Below are 16,975 nucleotides of genomic sequence, written 5' to 3'. Positions count from 1 at the left end.
GTTTGCTGAACTCTTTTTATTAATCAGTGAAACACAAAGAAAAACGATCTTTACCTTTATATTTACAATTGCTTATAATACCTGTACATTCTTTCTGGACTTCAAGGGCTCTGTAGCAACAGAATAACACACATATACAAATGTAAGAAAATAATAATTTACATACATAGTTTTTGCCAGAAAAAAATCAAAACATTCAGGACAGCAGTTTTGTTTGTTTCATGTTCAAGTCACTTCATCATCCTGAATTAAAGATAGATCCTCAACTTTAAATTCTCTAAATCCTCATCAGTGATAACCAACTTTGATTCTTTAATATCAAAATATGTCATTTCTGTCTGCTGAAAAATGTTCTGCAAAGTTTTGGCATGAGGGGACTGAAACTGAAAAATTTTCCCCAAAACACATTGTTATTTAACTCTAAAAATAATTGTCTTGCGTTTCATCATCAAAATGTAGACGTCAAAAGATTGACCAACTTTCTTCTGATTGGCTCTCCCTTTCAAACAGAAGGATTCAATAGCAGGTTGCAGCAGCCAAAGCTGATTTCCTGAGATGACCATATTAGCACTTTGAAGTCTGAACTTTTGACTCACAGGGATTACTTGTACATACACTGAACCCAAAATCTGGCCACTGTGCTCATGCATACATAACAAAAAAGAAGATGTCCTCTTTAATCAGGACTGTTTTTAGAGAATAATGAGGTAAACGAGGTAAAATGGCAACAGCGGAGAGGTAACAGTGGCTGATGGAAGATATAGACCATATGACAACTGATGACACAATGTAATAAAGTCGCTAAAATATGATAGAATTAGGGACAAGATAAATTTATGATGAAAATATTAGTTAGAACCACCACTTCATTGGATACTGCTGCAATAAGACTCCTTAATACTTTTCATAAATGCTAAGTCAGTCTAGTCTAACTTCAGCTCTCACTCCATCAGTGACCTTTTTTTACATGTCAGCCTGAGAAAAAACCTTCACACTAAACTCTCTAAATACTGCTATTTTCAAGCAGGTGTGTTCTCCCAGTTTAGGTCATTCAGTCTGCAGCAGCTGTTAACCTCACTGAAACGATGCACACGCTTTTTCCTAAACTGCTACACCTTCACTTCACTTTGTCCATGTCAATGGCTGTGATTGGCTCTTCCTGCTGGACAGCCATGCCCCCTGCTGACTGAGTGCAGGTGTGTTGATGGTCCTTCCAGTCCTGTGGACAAAAGAGACGGACGTGTGAAGTGACTGATTTTGAAAATCAAGTAGCAACCTTTTGGCATGAAAAATGAAAAGAAAAATGTCAAAAACTGCCTGCAAGGCCTCAAACATGTGTTTACATTGTTAGTGCCTTTATGAACATTTTAACTGAATGATCTGACAAATAGTATGGCTTCCTGTGTGGTACAGATCATCTAGAAGTCTGTGCTTCAGTTTTAGTGGGTAAAGTTCTAGTATTGCAGCATAGTCTGACTCCATCCAATCATTTAAATCATGATTAAAAACGCACTTATTTAATCATTCTTTCCCGGTTAGTTAACGCCTGTATTTTATACTTAATTCCAATTTTATCTTTCTTTATATCTTTTTCTACTTAAAACCTGTGTGTTTTTAGCAACTTTGATTTGATATTCATTTTTATTCTTGTGTAATTAGTGCCATTGACCTGTAAGCATATTCAGTACTTTGTTAATGGTCTTATATTATTTATGTTTTAACCTGCTGTTTTATTGTGAAGAACTTTGGTATACCGTTGGTTTTTCAATGTGCTATATAAATAAAGTTGTATTGTATTGTATTGTAGTGTAGTCTATAGTCTGTTACTTTATAAAAATTATAGTGTACCTATGAGGGGATTAGTTTATGAATGCAGCTTGCTGACAATATTTGTTAACTTTAGCTGATAATTTAGGATTACCTCCAAATATGGTCACCTCTGGAAAAAAAAACATGGCTGCAGCCAACACACGTATATTAAGGCTTTAAAAACCAAACCAGTAAGTTATAGCTATTTGCAAATATATCAGTAAGAAGAAACAGCAGAAACACTTTACAGGCATGTTATGAGTTTGATTTTGCACAACTCTTCAACACCCCTGTTGGAAACACGTTTGAAACCCAACAAATCCAACTACCAGCTGATTTGAATGTAACAGAGTAATCAACGACTGCTGTAACAATAAATTATTTTTTAAACTGCACTGTCATGAAAAAACATTAGTAAAGACTCATAACAAATGTCAGGGAAATCTGTCTATTTTTTGTGTGTCTGACAGAAAAAAGACAGTTGAGTCTTACCTTCCTCTGGCAAAATGTGGAGCAGTAGTTGACTTTGTGACAGCCTGTGCACTCACTCATCGCCACCCGGCCACAGTTTACGCACATCTGCTGCAGAAACAAAGCAGGAGCCTGTGAACATGATAGCTACAGCATTCAGCTCTGCAGATGATTCATCAAGAACTTTGTCACTGAGAACTCTTGTCTTGATAACTCGTTATATCTATATGCTTCTTTACAGTATATGGTATAATCCAAAAGCTTGATTAAAAAAAGAAAAGAAGACTAAAATTCTCTGCTTCCATGTGTTTTTTTTTTTATATTTACACTGGAGTTTTAGATACACGAGGTGTTCAATGCAGTATTTGTGCCTCAAACTTTTGGGGTAATTTGCAAATCAGAATTTTTTAACAATAAGATGTAAATAATCTTAAAAAATGTATTCATTCCATGACCCAGGAGCTAGTTGCTATAATTACTACATTGCACCTGACCCTTTTGGCACCTCCTGCAGATGATGGGCCCACAGAATGACTGGGCCATGTGACTCATTCGGGCTCAGCCCCATGGGTTAAAGACTTTGATTACTAGGACCCTCAAAACCCTCCAACATGACAAGGTGGCAGCTGCAGGCATGAGAAGTCCATTCCATGTCAGAATAGAAGCAACAAATTAAAGTATCTCAGGGTCTTATTCATGAATGAGGGGACAGTCGCGTGGGAGACTATTAAAAAAAACAAACAAACACCTAATTGTGAAATGTAGTGTGCTTGGAACTAAAAGTGTGGATGTCTCAGGTCACAATACTTCTTTAAGACTTGTGCTAAATAAGAAATGTAAGGAATTTCAATAATATTTTGGAGCAAGTGAGTGTGTATGTAAGCATGTCATACATTGATGATGATCTCAGTGATTTCAGTGCCCCTCTTAGCTTCAGAGTCATCTGGCTGCTGAAATGAGATCTGGTTCTGAAACGGCTGGGTAAGACCACACTAAACAAGCACACACACACACACACACACACACACACACACACACACACACACACACACACACACACACACACACACACAAAACAAAGATTAAAGTCAAATCCATTTGTTGTTACTGCTGATCTAAATCTCACACCTTTTGTGTATGTGTGTGTGTGTGTGCTCACCTCCTTCCTGCCGCCATTACTTCTGACCCCTACAGGGTCCCCTGCAGAGTTTTTGGCCTGTTCGATCAGAGCCTTGAGCTGCTGGACATTGTTCAGCAGTGTGTTGGCCATCTCCTCCAGGTATATCCAAGTGTTCTTCTGCCCCTCGCTCACTATTGGCTCTGCTCCCCCAATAGGCCCCACATCAAGCCCAGCCACAAGCCCTGCCGATGGAGACGCCGCTGCAGCTGCCACTGCGACTTTGGCCTGAACTGGCTGATGAGCAACAGCTAACGCTGGCAATGCCGTTAGCACTGAGCGAGAGAAGAAAAGACAGCTGTGGATCTTTTTCTGCTACACTGTCTGAAATTTGCTGTTACAGTTTCATGAAAATCTGGTGTATCCTATTATTAGAATATTTCCTAAGATCAACTAAAAAAATGGATTTACAATAAAGAAATGTCCAACGTCTGAAAAGTATCTTTATGTACAAACTCAGTATTTGGCTGAATGTCTTTGCCACTAACTGCTGATTCAGCATGGTGTGGCATTGAGGTGATCAGCTTTTGGGCCTGCTGAAGTGTTTTTGAAGCCTAGGTTGCTTTGGTATCTCTCATTTGCATTTCTGGGTTGGCTGTTTCTCATCTTCCTCTTGATAATACCCAACAGGTGAGGTTCAGGTGAGGGGGATTGGCTGGCCAATCAAGCACGGCAATAAAATGATCAGAAACCAATTTGATAGCAGTTTCAAAATAAATGCGCTTTGAAATCATTTATCTAAGGCGTTTTTTATGTCTCACTTTGTGAATGTAAAAACCCAACAAGGTACATGAGTTGGAAATTACCCGTAGCGATAAATGTGCTAAAGCAGGCAAGACTCCAGCACCTTGAACTGCAGTTTACAACAGTAGTCTTCTGCTCTGCAGCCTCAGAGAGCTCAGCTTAGGTTGAACCAGCTCTCAAACAGGTTCTGGTTAGAGTGATTGACCAGCTCGCAGACAATAATCAGAGCAGAAAAAGGACCATTGTCACCAGCTGTAGTCCCAGACAATGGATTATGGATTGTCTACAGAACTGGGCAATGAGTCTCCACAAGTAGTCACACATGTGAGCTGTCTGAACTGCCTCTGTGTCCTTCACCACAAGGTTAATGAAGCAACCCAGGCCTCAGTGCTTCTGCTTGTAAGCTTTGTCATCATTTTAAGTCCACAGAATCAAATTTAATTAGATTTTTTGTACCTTTTTCTGTCAGGGTAGTAAGAAAGTAAGAGTCTACTAAAGTGTTATAGTGTAAAACACACCACCATTTACCTGTGAGAGCACTCACACACCTTTTTTGTTTCTCAAGGATGTGTTAAAACACAGTGTGTGATAGATGTCTGGTTATTTTTAGACTTGGACCTGTCTGTATCTCAGCTGGTGATGGTTTAAAACGGCCACACATTGGAAGTGTTCGAGTGATTCACTGTACTCCTTGCTTTAAGTGCAAACAGACCAAATTGTATTTTGGATGTTGATTAAAATAACTACATTCTTCTTTAATAGCAGCTTTGCACACTTCATAGGCCTGACACCTGGAGGTTTTTCATTAGTCTTGAGGTTCCACATATTCTGAGCATGTTTTGGCTGCCTTTCCTACATTTTGCAGTCAGACTCCTCCCACAGTATCTGAGCTTTTTTGATTATAAGCTTTTAAAATGTCAATGTTTTTGAGTTTTGCTGAGGTCCTTTTTTATTAAGTTAACACACAGACTACTTCAGTAAAAGAGCCACAACGGTGACATTTACTGCCATCAAGACAGTCTCCAGAAAAACAGTCAAAGCAGGCTGAATTCTGAAGGCTATCAAAAGGAAACTTCTTGTTTTTTGGGGTTTTTTTGAAATCCAAAATCAGACTGACTTGATATTGAATAAGTAAAACTGTGAAGGTGTATATTGTCGATCTAGAGTGAAATGACTTTCCATATAATAGGGTTCAAACACAAAAACAAAAATATATACATATCCTGCATGGATGTTGATTAAAACAACTAAATTCAAAACCAAACGGTTTGGTTTTCCATGCAGGATATGTATATATTTTTGTGTTTGTGGAGTGTTACACCCCGGCCTAGGCAACCGGAGTGCAACACGAAAAAAAGTAAAAATAAAGAAAAAAAAAAACACACACAAAAACCCCACTAAAGCTCACCACCAAAATCCCGAAACGAACGTATTTACAACAAACTAATTATTTACAACAAAACACCAAACTATTTACAACACGGGGGAGATCACGACCATGACACACTGAAACACAGGGTTTAAATACCTAGAGGGAGCAATCAGGAAAATGGACAACAAGAGGGAAACACAGCTGGGGCAACTCAGAACTGACGAGACAGGGAAACGTAAACTGAAAAGACTAAGATAACACAGACTTTCAAAGTAAAACAGGAAACACATAACAGTCACGCCAAAAACAACACACTGACAACACCGAAACGTAACAGGAGGTGAATAATTTCAAGGACCAATGGGCTGATTCCCACACTGAGAATTGTGATTGTTTAAGTGCCTACTCAAACAAATGCACTACAATGTACGACTGAATGAATTCTCAGTCACTCAGGGGATGGTACCTGCGGTGCTGGCAAACACCTCGCTCTGTGCCGAGCCCTCTGAGATGATGGCAGCAGCAGCGTCGCCTGTTGGCGTGCGGTCAAAGGTCAAGGTCCCAGAAGTAGTGAACTGCCCAGATGGGGACACTGTGACTGTAAGAAACAAACAGAAGTGTGATTCATGTTTGGACAACAAATAGTTTAAAGGTTGGGCTTACATTTTTTACTTTACAGATCTGATTTTGAGAACTTGAGAATAAACTTTTAATTAATAAAATTTTTCAGGAACACAAATTTAAGTACAGGAAATGATTTGAGAAGGAAGATGAATTCTAGGTCAAAACAACTATCCCTGGCTGTAAGTGCACAAAGTTACCAAATCATGAGCTGTGAGCACATGTGACCTACATGTGGTTCCCGGAGTCAACGTAATGTTCTTGGTAGCAGGAAGTTCCTTCTTGGCAGGAATGATCACAGGCTCAGTGTCCTTCTTTCGTCTCTTGTACGGGACAAAGAGGCGTACGGGGCCGGTCTGAGTCAAGCAGAAAGGGAACAGAGATAAAATCAACGCAACATCTAAGAAATCAAATGAAAGCAGAGACAACAAAATGACTGCTGATACCGATAAACCATTACTGTTTTAAAATCATGTCTGTTTTAAGATAGTCATCACTAAGTACTTACAGTTATATTTAGTTACATTTCTATTAATTTAAGTAACAATGTAAAAAAACAAATAAAAAAAAATATATATATTGTGCAGTAACTAAAATTATTAACTAATAATAATTGCATAAGAAGGTTTTGGTGCAAATGTTGTTGTTACTGGGATGTCTAGTGAAACTAACCTGAACAGAAAACAAAAATTCAAAATGAAGTTATTATTATTATCATACATTACTGTAAAGGGCTAAATGTTAGCGCTCTAATGTGCAGCTGTCATTTCACAAGTAACAGCAGCACAGAGAGTGCACTTGTGCTCCTGCGATGACCAAATCACCAGATTCTGGTGCAGCCTTATTTGATGTCATAGAGCTGTATCAGCTGTTCCTTTGAGTAGCTGGTGCTCAACTGATCCATTTGATTTTGTGGTACAAGATTAGAGCAATGTGTCACATGCTGCCATCTATGTGAGCATGGAGGGAACCCGAGTTAACAAAGAAAACCAATAACCATCGCGCGACACATGTTATATATGTTTAGGTTTTGAGTTTTGTTGAGCCAGTAAGGAAAGCCCAGACTGCTTTAATTTGCTTTGTTGTATATTTTTGATTCGTAGAGACTTAATCAAGAAGCCTCAAAGCTTAAATGATGCTTCAAGAAAAATTACATGTGAAGCCCTTGTGTCGCAGAAGAAGTAGCTCCCTTCTGTGTTTAAACTGGGGACTAGAAGAAGGCCTAAAAAAGAAGCCATCTTGTTTATTAATAGGCACACTGCTCTAATATTCACCCTGAGATGTGATCACAGCACAGACTGAGAGAATCATTATTATTTTGTTTAATGATAATGTATCTCCATATAGATCGCAAGATAAAGCATCTGGAAATGAAGTTATAGTGATGGACATTTACAAAAAACAAAAAAACAAAAAGAAAAAATCATTTACCATGCTGATATTTTCTTCTCCCAGAGAGTCTCCCTCCTTTGGACACTAATGATGCAAAAAATAAGACGAACACAAACAGATATTATTCAGATATTATGTGTAACATCTCAGATTATGATAATTTAAATAATTTCTAATTAACAGGCTGATTTAAAAGCTCATCAGGACTTGTCCACTTCACTCACCGCTATCAGGTCATCACAGCAGGCTGCACAGGTACAGGAGGCAGCATGGGGGTTCAAGATACGCTCCTGCAAACACAGGTTTACTGCATGAGGTTTTGCATGGACTTGGCCCACCTCCTTTTATAAACAAAGGACTAACTAGAAAAAAAGTTTTAGAACAGTAATTGTTTTCTGTGTGACTTTATCAGTCTCTCACATTGTTGTTGAGAAATTCTGGCTCACTCTTCTTTACAACGTTGCTTCAGTTCATTGAGGTTTACAGGGGTTCATTTATGCACATCTCTCTTAATGTCAAAGGCCATTGCAACATCTTGATACTTTTCTTTTTCAGCTATTCTGTTTCATATTTGTTGGTGTTCTTAGGATCATTGTCCAGCTGCATGAGCCAATCAGTCGATTTTTAGCTATCAGACAGATGGTCTCACATTTGACTCTAGAATACTTTGCTAGTTTCGTGGCTCAAGATTAGCTTAGGAAAATCCAAATTCACAAATTGGAAATGCAAATTTCTTTGCATCACACAATACAGTGCAGCACTGCAGTAGTACGATAGTGAGATAGTAGTGAAGCAGTATATTTAATTACCTGTATGAGGCAGAGCAGAGGTCTGCCAGCATATCTGATGCTCCTCTTCCAGTCTTTGCTGCTTGCTCGCCCTGCGAGACCTTCAAACTCAGTGGGAGTGTACCACTGCTGGTTGTGTTTGATGCAGCGACCTTTGCCCCCTGACAAAACACAACACTGTGAGTGTGGGCAGCAATAAAACAAGTAACTCAAAATATACACAGTATAAAAGAGTCTTGACTATAATATTTCACTCTGGATAGAAGTACCTTTGATTTTATCCCAACTACTTCTCAACACATTTTAGTGTTGGGGGCTACACCCTCTTAATGGCACAAAAATTTATTGCTCGTCCCGTCTAGCTCAACTTCATGTTCCAACCTCCCATCAAAACTCTAGCATAAAAAAAAAATTGTCCTTTTTTTTTTTTGGCCACCTGTCCTGTTTGGTTCTTTTGCCATCAGAATTATTGTCTGAAGGCAAAGAGAGAAGCCCAACGGAATTACTTTACCAAGTGGACCATCCCTGCCTTGCCGTATTGGTCCATTTGATTGACTTTTGTTATTATTATTTATTTATTTTATTTTATTTTCAGTTGTTGCAGATGGGACAGACATGACCGGGGGGAGGGAGGTCAAGATTTACAGCGCACAGTGTTCTTTGAGGTAGGAGCCAAAAAGGGTGTAGTTTGTGTCTGTGAGCACCCGTGTGTACACCTGTGAGCATGAGCGCGCTTGTATTTAAAAGGCATGAAGCAGGTATAGAGGAGATCCAGGCTCCAGACATCCAGAGGCCCCTAGAGCACAAGAGACCAAGGAAGACCAACGGAGGGGCAACCGCGCCACTATCCCAGAAAGTGCTGAGGAGAGCCCCAGATGAGGGGTCACTCAGCAGCCGCGGAGCAGAAGCCAGGGGGGGTTGCAATGACGTGCCCGTGAGCTCCGCCGGCACCCAGCTGTGCTAGAGTGACCGAGCCCCAGGCCGAGAGGCCTAGGGCACCCCACCCCGAAAGTGGCCCGAGCGAGCCCCAGGCTCCAGGCCCCGATAAGCAGCCACCAAGGAGTGAGCCGGTGCGTACCTGGACGCCCATCCCCGGACACAAAGACCCACCAATGCACCGATGTCTGAGGGCGTCTGCAACTGGCAGGGGGAGTGCTGGGGGGAGATAGGCCTCCATACCTTGGAGGGCCTGAGATGTCCCCAGAGAGGTGGCGTCTGATACCCGACCTGACATATAGACACAAACAAACAGGCACACACAGATACAAACATCCATTCCCACCCTCATGCTCTCATATGCAAATACTCAGCACTCACCCAACGTGGAGACAGACATACAGAGACACTGTACACACAATCACGCTCCCCAAACGTAGTCTATACCCCAGGTCTAGGTACCCTTGCCCCTGGAGGGGAAAACTGCATCCAGACCCAGGTAGTGAATAAAAAATTGTTCTGCACCAGAACTTTAACCCGTCTTGCTACTATAACAACAATATGGTAATAAAGGCAAGCTTCTACATCATTTTGTCTATTGTGCCTCTGTATTAGCAGTGAGACAACAGTGCCATCATGAGGTCAAACAGGCAAAAGGAACACTGTCACTTGTATATAGCAAATTATAAAAAGCAAATATAGCTGAAGGAATATAGAGTGTTGTGAAAATTATTGGTAATTTCTTATTTTTCTTATTTTTAATAACATGTGTCACACATGTTTCAGGTCATCGAAACTAATTTTAATATTAGAAAAGATAAAAACAGTAAATATAAAATGCTGTTTGCAATAATGATCTAATTTATTAAGGGGAGGATATCCAAACCAACCAACATGGCCCTATGTGGAAAAAGTAATTGCCCTTTCTTGTTAAATAATGAATTAACTTTTGTTAACCACTTTTTTGGAGAGCTGAGTAAACTTTCACCAGTCACACCCAAGTATTACCAGGCCAGTTGAATTAAAAAAAAAGTCACTTAAGTAGCACCTGTCTGACAAAAATAGGTTACAAGAAAGAAGAAGTCAGAACATTTATGAATTGCCTCACAAGTCTCAATCATGGTCAGTGATGATAATTCAAGAAAAAGAAAGAACCTGGAAAACAATGGTGGAAGAATATTCTGTGAACTGACCTTTAAAAATTGGAATTTTTTTGAATTTCTTTTGGTTTGTGTTCTGCTGTAGAACTAACACAGCATTTCATAAAAATACGTCATAGCAACAGTCAAGCAACGTGGTGGTGGTGCGATCATAGGTTTGCTGCTTAAGGATGGGAACAATTTGGCATAACTGATGGACTCATGAATTCTCCTCTCTACTTGAAAATCCTGAAGGAGAATGTCCAGCCATTAGCTTATGCCCTGAAGCTCAAGTGCACTTGGGTTATGCAGTAGGATAATGATCTGAAACACACCAGTAGGTAGAGCTGGGCCATATTATACTGTTCACGGTAATACCAGTATAATGTTGGGCAATGATAAGAAAATGAAATATCGCGATAGAATATGGGTAAAACCCGCATGCGCAGTGCCTTTGTTTTCATACGCACATGCCGGAAAAAGCATGGTGGTGACGGAGAATGAGAAGGGCGAAAGTGGATCATTGAATGAAACGGATGAACCAGAACTGGTTTGTAAAAATGCTGCAACTTCAGTGGTGTGGAACTGGTTTAGCTTTCGTCCATCAGATACACAACATAGCACTATTTTTGGTAGAGCATGCTAGCGGGCCGTCGTTATTACCGCGTTTTTTTAAAAATACGGCACACTTAAAATCAATCCTTTGATTTTTCTGACAATCGACAGTGCCCCTTATAATCCCGTGCGCCTTATTTTTGAATTCTGGTTGTGTTTACTGACCTCGAAACGATTTTATGTGGTACACGGTAGTGATGTGCGGATCGATACTGAAATATCGATTCTTCCGATACCAGCAATTTATGTTCTAGAATCGATTCTCATATTATAATATCGATATTTTAGTACTGTGGGGTAAATTTGTAGTTTTCCATTAAAATGAACGCAGTAGAAAGAAACTATATCATTCGGATTGTCTAATTTGGAAGGAACTACTTCCTCTTACGCCTTTCATAGTCATGTGCGAAATACGACTGTATAAATGTGTCGCAGTCCCTGGTGTGCACACTCACAACAATGGCTGAGCGCAAACAGAGTCATGTGTGGATGTATTTTACCTCCACAAACAGCCAAGACGCGGTTTGTGATATATGTGGCAAGACAGTGAGGTGTTGTGGCAACACCACTGACCTTGTCAAACACCTCAGAGTAAATCATATCACAGAATATGATGAGCTTATGTTGAGGCGAACTGAAGAGGAGAGGGGCAGGTGCTGCTAGGGGGAGACAGACGTCTCTCGCGGAGTTCATAGTGCTGCAGGCAGGCAACATGCTCAAATAGCTCACAACTTCAGGGTTGTTGTTTTTTTATTTCTATATGATTATTCTGCATTATTAAGCAATAAAAACAAGTTGTCCTCTAATCATTATGAAGCAATATGGTTATGTTATTATTACAATTACATAATACAATTATATATTGCATTATGCAATACAATGAAACATTAAGTTTTTGTACAGAGTATCGGTATCGGATCAGTATCACCGATACCACCCTGAATTTTACTTGGTATCGGATCGGAAAGGAAATCAGTGATATCGCACATCACTAGTACACGGCGCTCGAACATCTGTTGAATGTTTTAGTACGACTTTGCTAAGCTACGAAGCCGCACCGCTTGATGGATTGTCGGAGCATTAGGGCTATCGTAGGCAGGAGCCTGGCGGAGTGATACGTACTGTGCTTCAACATAATATTACCGTATTGTGTGTGTATAACCTCTTTTTAAGTTTTGTGGATATTATACATGGTTATGCTGAGGATATGTTGGCCAATTTCCACTGGAAATGCCTTTTGGTTAAACTGTCAGCAAGGAATTTGCATTTGCAATGTTAAATTTTATATAACTTTAATGCACATAAAAAAAACAGCTGCTTGTTTAAGTGAAAATATGTTGATTTTTTTTTGCACTAATAAAGTTGTGGAGTTGTAAAGTATTTTGTCTAGTGTCGATTATATCGTCAGTTATATCGTTATCACAAATTTTCAAATGTATATTGTGATAAATATTTTTGGTCATATCGCCCTGCTCTACCAGCAAGTCCACCTCTGAACTGCTCATGAGACAAAAGCAGAGTGGCCTACTCAAAGTCTGGTCTTAAATTTGACTGAGATTGTTTGGCATGTCCTTAAATTGGCCCTTCACACTCAACAACGCTATAATGTGGCTGAATTAAAATAATTATACTAAAATAAGATGGGTAAAATTCCACCACAGGGATGTGAAAGACTCGTTGCCAGTTTTTGCAAATGTTTGATCACAGTTCTAACCTACTACAACCAGTTAATCAGGAGTTTTACATCTCCACAGTAACCTGAATAACAAGATCAGCTTGACCATGTGATATAGCATGCATAGGTGTGATAATCACCTGATCCCAGTCTGTTTTTGTACAGAAGTCCGCTGGTATTCCTGCAGCGTACTGGCAGCTCATTGTTGTAAACTGAGGGATCCCAGTTGTACTTGGAGCAGGAGTCTTTGTCCTGGGGTGGAGTCAGAGGAGTGGGTGGAGTCTGTGGACCTGGGAGAAGCACAGGAGAACATAAAAAAATGCACAGATCAGACATTTCAGATTACCAGACACCTGTAGACACACACACACACACACACACACACACACACACACACACACACACACACACACACACACACACACACACACACACACACACACACACAGGGGTGTACCTGATGTGATGGTGGCAGCGGACTTGAGGCCAGCTGCTTCCACGATGCTGCCGTCAGTGTGAACCACAATCAGAGTAGCCTTCTGGGTACTGAGACCTTCACCCAGCTGGAGAGTGGTCCTGCCGCTCTGTGACAGATGTGGAAGGAGTACATACACTCATAATCATGGAGCAGCATAAGAGGTATGAGAATATGTTGATGTTTTAAAAAACTACTCGAGTAGTCAGCAGGGAAGCCCATGTGATTTTGTGAATTAGGTTCTAATAATTAACGCTACAGTGCTAACGTGCACAAATGAATCAGTTCTGTGCTGAGGACATTTAACATTAATTGGTTTTTATTCAACGTCACCTCAATTTTCTGTAAATAATGTCATAAGATACTGTTTATCATCATCAAAATGTGATAAATGGCAAAAATAGAAGGGGAATGGATCTAGTCAAGTGTGTGTTAATCTACCAGCACGTGTTCAGGGAGACTCCCAGATGTGGCGACTGTTGTGGTGAAAACATTGTCCTCTGTCGCATGAACGCCACCCACTGTAACTGCCGTCACATCTGATCAACAACAAGAAATTTCATCGACACATAAACCTCCAGATTAGCAGGAATACAGTATGAATAAAAATATAACTACGAAGGAGGATTACAATAATAATGACCTAAAGCAGGTAACATAGAAAACAATAAACACTGGTATTACCAGAATCAGAAGACTCTTCTATTATGTGCTTATGAGAATGAATGATTTTCATCTATATCAGTCATGGTACTGGATGTCTTGTTTTGTTTTTTAGTCTTTGTTGCTCCGTTTGCTTCTTGTTTTTCTTTTGCTGCTTGAACTTTTTCTTCACAGTAATTTAGCATTTTGTTGTGTTAGTTTTGCTATCTAGTTTCTGTTCATTACTACAGTTTGCTAGTACTCTATTTCTCTTTTTTCATTCACCCCCCTCCCCATGTTCCCTGTGGTCTGGTTTAGCTTCCGTCTCTGTGCCCAGTGTTCCCATGTTCAACTTTTTCTGTTTTATTTTGATAGTCTCTTGCGCATTGTGTTCTGCTCTACTTCCTCCTCTGACCCATTGTGTGATTGTCTACACCTGTGTTAGCTTAGCTGTCTCTAATCCCCCCATTACCTTGTGTATATACATAGTTTTAGTCTGACTGTATTCACGTTGTACTGTTTTCCTGCCTGCCTCAATCCCTATATTTTCTTGCCATTTGGATTCCATTCTGAGAACTCTGTTTTGATTTACTCATTCTAGCCCAGTAAATAGCTTGTTTTGTTTTTGAATCCTGCCTCCAGGTCCTCACTTTTCACACTCCACACCATAACATTACTCTCAGGCTTTAAATAATAAAGTTTAAGCAGAAGGAAATGAACAGATGGATGAGGGGAAATATTATACTTGGGACAAATACATGATGAGTCATGTCTGTGGTATATGTTACTGATATGTTACAATTTTCGGATGGAATGTGGCATCGCACACAACGGTGTGTCCGTAATCGGAAAATTGCCGGTTCGAGCCCCGGCTCGGACAGTCTCAGTCGTTGTGTCCTTGGACAAGACACTTCACCCGCTGCCTACTGGTGGTGGTCATAGGGCCCGGTGGCGCCAGTGTCCGGCAGCCTCGCCTCTGTCAGTGCGCCCCAGGACAGCTGTGGCTACAATGTAGCTTGCCATCACCAGTGTGTGAATGTGTGTGTGAATGGGTGGATGACTGGATGTGTAAAGCGCTTTGGGGTCCTTAGGGACTAGTAAAGCGCTATACAAATACAGGCCATTTACCATTTACCATAATGAGCTGCCTGACCTATACACCCTCACCAATTCCACTGGACTAGAGTACTGTTAATCTCCCAAATCTCTCATCATGACAGGGAACAAAAGACTGCATCTAAAGAAGAGATTTTGAGTGTCCTTGAATAACTATTCCTGAAGACTATTTAAAGAAGTTAAAAGAAAGCTTCCTTAAAGATATTCATACCAAATATTGACTTTTAAAATCATCAGAATTATAAAGACTTTAGTTTTGCCTTATGTACACAGTATTTCCATGTTTGTTTGTACGTTTCAATAAACTACTGCACCCATTTCCCAAACAAAATATAAAGAAGGGTTGGCTCAAGATTTTGCACAATCCTGTAGCTAGCTGGAACTATTAAAGAAGTAGAAGGTAAAAGGACAACTCTTTACTTTTAATCATTGATAACATGGTGAAAAGATCATGTTACATGTTTGCTCATGTACACTTGGCTGAAAGTCAAGTATTTTATTGTAGTATCCATCTGAAGCTTTCACATTTTTACTTTTTAACGTTCCGTGGGTTTCACCAGATCAGGGTAACACAGTATTTTCATACTAAACACTAAATATGCTTTTACAGTATCTACTGCTGAATTTAAATGGAATTTAAAATGTGAAATGTGATTGAGATACTACGTTTTATTTGTTTGTTTTTTTGTCTTTAGCATTTGTATAAATATATGTGTATAAATTTTGTATTTTGAGTTTGCATTGCTGCTACATTGGCTGAGGCTCCCTTGTGCAGACTCAGTATATAATGTATATAATTCTAAATAAAGAAACTTTATTAGATCAAGCATGTTTTGATGCTACCACTTAGTTTAGCACTTTGCAATGCAATCTTTCCACAACACAAAGACGTTTAATCTCATTAGCAGGGTTAGTTTCAACAATAACAACATTTGTATGAGGGCAAAAGGATGTACGTGAGATTGAAAATCAGTATTTTCTATACCTGTCTTCCCCACTGCATTTATTATTGGTTTTGCATTGGCCCCTATCCCATGTTTGTGGTTTCCTCGGTGTTTGCCACCTGGGCCACCCGAGTTTTTTTTTTTTTTTAAAACACATCTTCAAGCGTCTCTCTTATGAATCATTAACTTTTCTGAATAATAAATAATGTATTCGGCAGATAACAATGTTCTCCCCGTTTAAAGCAGTGCCCGTACATAAACAGTGTTTGGTTAAGAGGCAGCTGGTGCTAACGTTATTATCTCAGTTTGTGTTTTAGCGCCACCTCGCACAGCAGCGGCCTGCTGCTAACTGTAGCCCGTGTTACCTGCAAAGGCAGCCTCGGCCTCGTCTGGGTTCGGTAGGGACTCGGCTCCTAAGCCGATGTTTCCCGGTTCCGCCATCACAGCCATCGTGGTAACTTCGGCCTCCGACTCGGTATCCGAGCCCACTCCCTCCACCGGCGGCTCGCCGATGGGCGGTTCATCCAGCCCGAGCGCTTTCGTTGCCGAGTCCGCTTCGTCCATTCCTCCCTCGAACGACAAGAGCCGAAAGTCACCGAGAAAGGACGTCGGGCAGAGTGGGTCGACCTCACCCGAGCCCTGTACGGAGCAGACAGAAATCTCCGCAAACGGAACTGTTTACGGGTAATCTTTAAAATGTTCTCAAAAAATTCAGGTAACCACAAAGGACTCGACTCAGCTAATACGGAGAGAGGAGGGCTTCCCGTTCTTTGTATTTTCATCAAGTCTGAAGAAGGAGATAACACCGGAAATTGCCGAAAGAACACGAACCAACCCGAAAGGACACAGCAACACAGCACTACAGGCACCCCATACAAATGTTTATATTAGATGTGTTCATTTTCTTGTTTTGCTCAGAAATTCTTTTAAAAATGTACATTTTTTGTTCTTGATGTAATTGTATTTGGTGTACTGTTGTTCGTAGTGTTTACCTGCTGTGTTTGTGTGCTGCTGACTATTTTATGGTAACAAAAAAACTACTTAAAATATTGTGAAGTT

The 16,975-nt window shown here is 40.2% G+C and overlaps 1 protein-coding gene across 2 annotated transcripts; it reads right to left on the bottom strand.

Annotated features, from left to right (window-relative positions):
* Position 1: 1 nt before the first annotated feature.
* On the bottom strand, positions 2 to 16,962 carry deaf1 (DEAF1 transcription factor). 2 transcript variants are annotated; one of them, XM_026174737.2, is made up of 13 exons: positions 16,282 to 16,962; positions 13,656 to 13,753; positions 13,197 to 13,323; positions 12,880 to 13,029; positions 8,396 to 8,535; positions 7,811 to 7,876; positions 7,626 to 7,670; positions 6,427 to 6,550; positions 6,040 to 6,171; positions 3,440 to 3,732; positions 3,174 to 3,272; positions 2,302 to 2,391; positions 2 to 1,219 (listed from the first exon to the last, which is right to left on the bottom strand). In XM_026174737.2, the coding sequence occupies exons 1-13, from the start codon at positions 16,478 to 16,480 to the stop codon at positions 1,118 to 1,120; spliced, it is 1,665 nt and encodes a 554-aa protein (XP_026030522.2). In that variant the 5' UTR covers positions 16,481 to 16,962; the 3' UTR covers positions 2 to 1,117. The 2 variants fall into 2 exon arrangements, with proteins under 2 accessions (XP_026030522.2, XP_026030523.2); XM_026174738.2 differs by having other exon boundaries at positions 2,302 to 2,388.
* Positions 16,963 to 16,975: the final 13 nt, after the last annotated feature.

The sequence above is a fragment of the Astatotilapia calliptera genome, chromosome 7 (assembly GCF_964374335.1).
Source record: "Astatotilapia calliptera chromosome 7, fAstCal68.1, whole genome shotgun sequence".
Classification (NCBI taxonomy): domain Eukaryota; kingdom Metazoa; phylum Chordata; class Actinopteri; order Cichliformes; family Cichlidae; genus Astatotilapia; species Astatotilapia calliptera.
Note: the sequence above shows the minus strand (reverse complement) of the source record. Positions and strands in the feature narration are given on the sequence as shown.

Excerpts from the sequence above, each read along its gene's own strand:
- deaf1 (XM_026174737.2), bottom strand. The coding sequence starts at position 16,480 with ATGGACGAAGCGGACTCGGCAACGAAAGCGCTCGGGCTGGATGAACCG. Across the intron at positions 7,671-7,810 it reads GCTGTGATGACCTGATAGCG|TGTCCAAAGGAGGGAGACTC; the intron begins GTGAGTGAAGTG and ends TTGCATCATTAG. Across the intron at positions 1,220-2,301 it reads CCACATTTTGCCAGAGGAAG|GACTGGAAGGACCATCAACA; the intron begins GTAAGACTCAAC and ends TTTTGTCCACAG.